Source organism: Orycteropus afer, unplaced genomic scaffold (assembly GCF_000298275.1).
Source record: "Orycteropus afer afer isolate SDZICR_OR568_19922 unplaced genomic scaffold, OryAfe1.0 scaffold00029, whole genome shotgun sequence".
Classification (NCBI taxonomy): Eukaryota; Metazoa; Chordata; class Mammalia; order Tubulidentata; family Orycteropodidae; genus Orycteropus; species Orycteropus afer.
Genome location: NW_006921616.1, coordinates 6,257,898 through 6,266,302, shown reverse-complemented (window position 1 = coordinate 6,266,302; position 8,405 = coordinate 6,257,898). Strand labels below are relative to the sequence as shown.

The 8,405-nt window shown below is 44.9% G+C and overlaps 1 protein-coding gene across 1 annotated transcript in view; it reads left to right on the top strand.

Moving 5' to 3' along the window:
- The window catches only part of TNFRSF11A (TNF receptor superfamily member 11a), a 94,855-nt gene that overhangs the window by 60,916 nt on the left and 25,534 nt on the right, over positions 1-8,405 (top strand). The window contains exons 3-5 of the mRNA XM_007935541.1: positions 3,477-3,620; positions 7,920-8,013; positions 8,257-8,375. Coding sequence (XP_007933732.1) covers positions 3,477-3,620; positions 7,920-8,013; positions 8,257-8,375 — 357 coding nt within the window. The remainder of the gene's footprint in view (positions 1-3,476; positions 3,621-7,919; positions 8,014-8,256; positions 8,376-8,405) is intronic.

Below are 8,405 nucleotides of genomic sequence, written 5' to 3'. Positions count from 1 at the left end.
ATTCCTTCTGAGGAGTGTCTGGTGGGTTTGAACCACCAGCCTTCTGGTTAGCAGTCAAGTGCCTTAGGCACTATGCTATCAGAGCTCCCCATGGAGCAGGTGGTGGGTTTGAATTGCTAACCTTTTGGTTAGCAGCTGAATGCTTTAAGCGCCACACTGGGGTGCCTCCTCTGCTATAAAAACGAGCTTCAGCCAATGCTTTGTGGGCACGGGAAGAACTTAGGACCATGGACCTCCTGAAGGGTGTACTTCAGATCCCTGACACTCTACGATAAAATTCTTCGTTTAGACTGTTGTTGTATGTTGTCCTCCTACAGCAGATGACATTTTACAGGTTACAAAATGTTTCCACATATGTTGCATCATTTAATCTTCACAAAAACCCTCTTAGGTAGTCATGACTTTCCACTTTAAAGATGAAGAAACAGAGACTCAGAGATTGAATGACTTCACCAAGACTGATAAATGAGAAGCAGGGCTCAAACCCAGATCTTCTGACTTTTAGGTCATTGTCCTAAACTGTTTGTTTTACTAATGCTACAGTTCAGTCTCCTTACGAGATGGCCATACTCTTTTTTAAATCTCAGATGTTTTATAAATTATAGTTTATTTGTAGGAATCAGGATCAAAATGTGTTTCTTAAGTCTCTTAGAGATTCCTTCCACTCTCAATTCTCCTTTTTCCATTCAGTGTATTTATTCACATCACCATGTTGTGAGGTCTCTGACATTTCCACCAACTGGATTTTGTGGGTTGTTGCAATGTATCCCTTTGTCTTCTTTATAGTATTTCCTGTACACTGGTTGTTAGATCTTGAAGGTCGATTAGATCCGGTTTGGTTTTGTTTTTCAAAATTACTACACTGTTGTTCTTATGGCAGGAATCACGTAATAGCTGCTTATCTCTCTTCTTGGGATATTAGCTGTATTTTCATGACCTGCAAAGAAGTGATGTTCCAATTCTGTCACCCCTCCTTCATTTACTAGTTTGAGTGCTTTACAAAGAGAGTGTCCTCATCAGCTGTCTGTTACTCTGAGGTCTCCTACACATGGCAGGACAAATCCTGGGTTCTTTAGCTTTAAATGACAATCACCCAGCTCCCTCCAAAGACTCTGTAGTAATATCATGAGTTCGTGAATTTAAATGTATTTCACATGGTCCACTCCATTGCAGTTATTCTTATTGGTGCTTAGATTGGCCCATTTGGGGCCAGTGGGAGCCTCTTCCAGGTGGCCCCTAAGTCTTTTGATAGAGCTCCATCATCTTTAAAAGCTCCCTGGCTTCCAGGTTCAATTGGACATTTTCTACCCCAAATCTGGCATTGGTCATTTCTGTAGGGAGTCCTGGTTGCTTTTCGGGGAACATACTAACTATTTAAAGATCTCAGTCTGGGGACTAGGGAAGGCTTGTTGCTACTAGAATGGTCCTTATGTATAGGTTTCTTTCCAATGGACAGAATGGGGAAATATTATTTTTAAAACCATACTTATTCTCATGTGTTCAAGACAGCGGGCAGAATTTGGAGGAGGCAACATGGAAAGTTCACTGAATAGAAGCATCTGATCAAGGCTTTTTTATTTCCTACTGCTTAGTAATGACCTTGACTCATTGCTGTCCCTTGGAAATACAGATTCATTCTGCCCACTGCCAAGACTGATTAAAGGCAAAAGGCTGGTGCATTAAGATATTTTAAAATGCCTCACAGTAATTCATTGCCAAAGAGGCATGCATTCACTTAGCTCTGAGTGGGACGCTGGTGGGGTTAGAATTTTCCAGGGAAGTGCCATGTCCATGCCCACTCCCGTACATTCTGTACCTGCTTCCCTGGTGCGGCAGAGCTGCCCGGGGCCATGGAGGGTGGGCCGAGAGGGAGTGGGCACTTCTCAGGGCTACCATGCTCAGATCTAAAAAGAACGGGAATAAGAGATGTCCCCTTCCTACTGGTTGTAACTTGAGAAAATGAAGGGGGCAGCGGGTTTCTGGTTGGTTGGTTGGTTTCCCTTGGAATGCGTACGTATTCAGGAATATGAGATGTAAGGGCCATTTGGACAATCCAGGTGCGATGGTGTTGAAGGTCTGCTTTAAATAATGTAATTATGTTGTCACACACACACACACACAAACACACACACGTTACTGTTAGCTGCTTCTGTGTCAGCACCAACTCATGGAGAGCCCATGCACAATGGTACAACACACTGCCCAGTGTTGCGCCATCCCCGTGATCAGCTGCGGCTAGGACCACCGTGATCCGTGGGACTGCCGTGATCCGTGGGACCGCCGTGATCCGTGGGACCGCCGTGATCCGTTCAACCACCATGATCCGTTCAACCACCATGATCCGTAGGACTGATTTGTGGAGTTAGATCACCAGGCCTTTGCTGCTAGTCAGTCTTTATCTGGAAGCTGCACTGAAGTCTGTTCAGCTTCATAGTAACACACAAGCCCCCACTGACTGATGGGCGAGCTGCACATGAGGGCAATGGTCAGGAATTGAACCCTGTTCTTCCGCGTGGAAGGCAAGGGTTCTACCACTGAACCTTCCATGCCTGTCTCTTTTGTTCTTTCTCTCTCTCACTCTACACACACACACACACACACACACACACCATTTACAACAGATAAATCCTCAATTACCTTATTCCAGAGGAGGGCTAGATTTGGGGGAAGAAGATGAGACTTTGCTAGGTGCTGTGAAAGAAGAGACACATCGCCAGTCTGAGTGTGGGGAGCGTAAGGCTTTGGGAGAGGTGACTACTGAGAGCCTGTTCTCTGTACTGTGTCCACTTTTTTTTCCTCACGATTCTGGAAACTAAAAGTCCACGTCTGTGACTCCACCACAGCCCTAAGTTCACAACTCTGAATAGTCGTCTGGCCCCTCAGGGCCCCAAGATGAACCCTAGATCTCCAGAAACCCGTTTTGGCAGGTTCTGTCTAGTGTTCACGCCAGTGTTCATGTTAAGAATATTTAGCACATTTGAGTTTTCTAAGAATTAAAAAGCGTGACAATGTCTGATTATTATGCATTAGCCAAAATAGTCAGTTGTTACAAATTCCCCAGTCTTTGCCCCAAATCTTTCTACCAGTGTGAAAATTGACAAATATCTTGCAGAACTGGATAATTGCTGTTGTTAGGTGCGTTGAGTCAGCTCCGACTCATAGAAACCCTGTGGACAACAGAATGAAGCACTGCCTGGTCCCGTGCCAGCCTCACAGTCTTTGCTGTACCTGAGTCCATGGTTGAAATCGATGTGATGTTCTAGTGCCACCACAGGAAGTAGGAGAAGGAACTTGGAGTTCCTTAGACTGAGGATCCTGAATGGTTTATTCTTTGGAGAGCGCAAGGCCGGCTGCTTTGTCGGGATGGTGTGGGACTGGACAGATGGACGACGTGGAAGGTGCGCCCTGCTGCTTCCTTGCTCATCCGCCATGGGGTACCCTAGCAGCGAGGCCCACCTTTCTCCTCTCTCCCACAGGTAAGGCCCTGGTGGCCGTGGAGCCCGGCAACCGCACGTCCCCGAGGCGCTGCGCCTGCGCAGGCGGCTACCACTGGAGTGAAGACTGCGCCTGCTGTCGCCGCAACACCGCGTGTGCGCCCGGCTTCGGCGCCCAGCACCCTTGTACGCAGTTGGGTTTGTGCGTCTGTCTGTTCTCGTCAGACCACTGCATTGAACACTGACGGCAGGGAGCTGTGAGACACTATAGGGGCGGGATGAAAGCTCCAGAAAGCCAGGTGGCGCGGGAGGGGACTGGGGGGCCCTGGTTTTCCAGGAATTGCAGGGTCATGAGGGATGCCACAGTTCAGGTTCTTCTCCGGGTATGTAAGTACCAGTCCACGTGAGATTGTTTTATCTCCTTGGCTTTAAAGAACAGAAATTTTCTCACAGTTCTGGAAGCTAAAAGTCCACATCTGGGTCTCAGAGGTACAGATTGCTTCCTTATGGGTAGCCCCAGGTGCCCCCTGCTTCTCTGGGGGGTGCTTTCATGGTGTGTCGTCCCCAGTTGGTGCATGCACGTGTTTGTGTCTGTCTGCACTTTGTGTAACCCGCAAGTGATAAGGTTTAGGATCCACTCCACACTGGTCTGACCTCAGCTGATTGATTTCATTATATTACCTTACGTTAGTTATGGAAAGTAATTGGGGAGCTCTGGTGCCGTAGTGCCTAAGGCACTTGACTGCTAACCAGGAGACTGGTGGTTCAAACCCACCAGCCACTCCTGGGAAGGAAGATGGGGCAATTTACTCCTGTAGAGATACTGCCTCGGAAACCCAAGGAGGGGATGCTGTGAGTCAGAGATGATTCGACCGCACATAACAACAGCAGCAACATGGAAAGTGATTGCATGATGTTAGATTAAATTGTATGGCCAAGTGCAGGGGTTGGAATTCCAGCACGTATTGGGGGAGGACACGATTCAGCCTATAACATGTGTGTGTATTGTGGCGCGTTCCATTTGCAGGTAGAAATGACCTTGTGTTACACATATCACCCTGTTTCTGACCCTTTTTCACTCAGTGCTCGGGTTTTTAGCTCCATACAAGTTCTGTGTCTGCTTGTGGTCTGCTGGTTCTGACTGCTGCGTGAGGCTCGATGGTGTCATCTGCCACGCTTGCATTGTTTCTCATTGCCTCCCCTCCTTGTTTCCTTGTGCTTTTCTTGGGGACACTGTGGCCTTCTCGTGGTGGAGGAGACACTTGACCTGCTCCATCTTCAATCTTTAGGAGTTCGACCTAGGAGGGAAAAGGACGGTGCAAGGCCCCTTCACACGACTTGTTGCTTCTTTAACCTTTAAAAGAATTGTCAAAAAAACATGTACTCCTAGCTCATTTTTAAGTTGACATCTAAATGTTTTTTATTATAAATTTAAGGATTTACTAAGAACTTCTTTCTAGCACATTATAACCACAGTAACACTTTAGAAAACACTCAATGGACTGTAAGCACTATCCCTCCTGTAAAACTGCATCACTCTGTTTTTAACTGTGGGAAATTTTCTTTCTCTCCAGTTCACATCCACTCTCCCTCCCCATCAGAATTCTGTTGTAATATATTTTTGGGCTTCCAAGGCTTTTGTGGGTCCTCTTTTGATACTCCTTTGCATCTATTTGAATCTCAGTTTTTAAAAAGTGTCCTGAGACTCAGGGCTCTAAGAATTTAAAACATGTCTTCTGGACTGAGTTGTCATTACAGGTACTACTACACAATTGATCAAAAATGAATATATGATATTTTGGTATATTAAAATCATAGAAGGTTTGGAACTTCATAATCAGTGACTTTTTTCCTAATTAATTCATATGTTCATGGATGAATAGTACTTAATACCATAAGGTGACAGGATTCAACATGTTCTGTTCCTACTTTTTGTTTTTCTATATGTAAGTGCTAAGAAATCTGCTCACCTAAACAGCTAAATGGCTGAGGAGGGACTTCTACTCTAGCAGAGTCATTCAGTTCCTGCAGTTCTTTATATACCTCTGAATTAGATGCCAAAGATCACATGAGAATGTAGCCTCAAGAGTTGCTTTTCATGGCCTATCAGTTGAAAACTCGATTGTGTCCTGCAATTTTGTTGAAAGCAAAGCAAAGAAGCCACCTGACTTACAGAAAACATGTCTTAGAGTCACTTACTTGCCCATTTTCAGGAAGATCACCAAAGTGGTTTATTCAAGACCTCACTGTTTTTATTGTTGTTACGTGCTGTCGAGTCGGACCTGACTCATAGAGACCCCTCCTTGGGTTTCTGAGGCAGTATCACTATGGAAGTAGATTGCTCAACCTTCCTTCCGAGGAGTGGCTGGTGGGTTTGAACCACCAGCCTCCCGGTTAGTAGTCAAATGCCTTAGACACTACGCTAATGATGCCTATTAATCTTTCACTTAGAGTTATCTTGTTTTAAGCAAGTGTACCTAGACAGGGTTGGGAGAACTGAAATAGTATTTGTTTCAATTCATATTGAGGAAAATGTCCACCATAGAGTTTAAATGGCATCTTCAGTCCTTACTGTCAAGTATCTCAAGCAAATGAGATGAGCCTTCTCTTGGAAAACATCTGACTCAATTTTCAATGATTAGAAGAAGTTTCCCCCTGACCACCATCTCCCTTCTGGATTCTGATTCTAAGATGAAAGAAGCCCACAGCCCTTCTTGGTGTTTGTCATCTGGATGAAGTAAGGTGCTGTTGCCTTCAAGGATCCTTATTAACGTTCCTCCTGCCCTGCTGTCAAGGACTCTCCTACTGGAATGACACATTCATTAACAGGGGTGGAGGGTAGAGGAGGGGAGAGGGTGAATGAAAATGATCGCTCCTGCCCACCTTGCAATATATTTGAATTCAGAACAACGCAAAATGGGCCCCAAATCCCATTTCTGTGCCACCTCTTTGCCCTTGGTAGATAGGGATAGACAGAAGCCACCCTTCAGGCCTCTGAATACAAAGACCTTGTCATCAGCAAGATTACAGTGTGTTGAGTTGCTAGTTATCCTTGATGTGTGGCATCATTGTAGATTCAGGGTAGGGGAGAAGTGTCCCTTCTCTTTCTAAAGTGAGAGAAACGTGATCGTGCAGGAAGCCTCAGGCAGGTCTGTTTCATCAAAGAGGAGATATGGACGTTAAGTGTATAGGAATTAATGCTTGTAAAACTTTGGGTATCTTGTCTCTGTGGTATGGGGGGCTGCTCTTCTAGATTGGGTTCCTCTTTAAAAAGGCTACTTGAATGACATGAGTGACTAGATGTTTAATGGCTTTTGTTAATATGCTTTCAAGGCGAATCAGAATTGTGAGATCAATGGGAAGATCTTATTTGTCACGTTAAATTGCAGAAATCAAGAATGTGCTTCGTGCTTGACTTTAGACAAAGAAAGCGTAATTCCTTATTTAGTGTTCTATTCATGAGAATAAATCACAGAAGTGCTACTAATTTCAAGAGCAGTTTGTGGTTTGGGTTCTAACCAGTTGACTGCTTATGAGCTCACATGGTAGCCAATGTTCTTCACTAGAATTACCAAAAGGTAACTGGATGAGTTACAGTACAGACACATGCAAATGTAATAGACATGAAACCTGCGGGCTCTTGTGTTCTAAGAACGTAGTTTATGAGGAATGTGACAGAGGTGAATAAAGCTTACTCACCAGGGTCAGCTTCTGCTTTCAACACTGTACTTTAAGCAGCGGTTTCAAGCCAGCCTGCCTGCTGTATTTGTAAATAAAGTTTTATTGGAACACAGTTATCCCACTCTCTGACTGCTTTCATACAAGTAGTCATAGTAGAGATCATAAGGCCCACAAAGCCTAAAATATTTACCATACAGCCCTTTACAGAAAATGGTCGTCAACCCCTTAAAAGTTCAAGGAAAAGAGACCTATAGAGCTCTTTTTTTTTTTTTTTTAATTGAGAAAACTTTGTCGTCACTCAAACAAACATGGGATTAAGCTGGTGAGAAGGGGTCAGGACAGGAAGTTTCCCTTAAAAGCAGTAATAGGGATGCCTTTCCCTAAGGATGAAGGCTGACATAAGAAATAAAGGCAGAAAGAGAATAGCAGGCTGGTATCTGGTTAAAGCAGGAGTTGGAGAGCTGGAACTAACAACCAGGGTTTGCAGACTAGGAGACAAAGTCCCAAGGACCAGGACCATAGCTCTGAACAACATGGGGTGAGGGCAGAGAGCCGGGACCTGCACAGCCGATGCCTGGGGTTAGCAGCCCAACTTTGAGCCAGTTACCTTTCTGAACTCAATTCCTTTAACTCATTGCTGGGGTCAGAACTGGGATTAGCCACCTTTGGGGGCAGAGACATGGAGAAAAAGAGCTGAGAGAGTTAGTGCAGGACTTCTGGCGCTAGGGCCACCATCTTGGCCGATCTCTAAGTGTTCCTTGTCTGTTTTCTGCTTGTTCCTTTTGTGTCTTGTCTTTTGGACAGTGCAGCTCAACAAGGACACAGTGTGCAAGCCTTGCCTTGCGGGCTACTTCTCGGATGCCTTTTCTTCCACGGATAAGTGCAAACCCTGGACCAAGTAAGTGACCACAGAAGGAGCCAAGAGAGCAGGCTGGTGTTAAACAACTTGACCTCCATTGTCTCATCTCAGTTGGGAACAGACTGATTCGATTTGGTTAGACTCCCTCTTTAAGCTTTGTTCAGAATGAATCCTGTCAACTGGAGGTGGGAAAATAAACCAGCCAAACCAATTCAACTCATTGTGTGACAGGAGCTTTGGGTTACTTTTTAGAATCAGTTGTCTATGGCCGTTGGCTTATAGTTGTAGCTTTTTTCCTTTGTTTAACCTTATTTCATTGAAAGTGATTTATAACATTTATTATCATTCATTCTCCTGTGTGTGTGTGTGTACGCACACGCAGACAGAAACTTCCTGTTTATGTAAGTGTTTGCATACTGTGCATTCCTGGG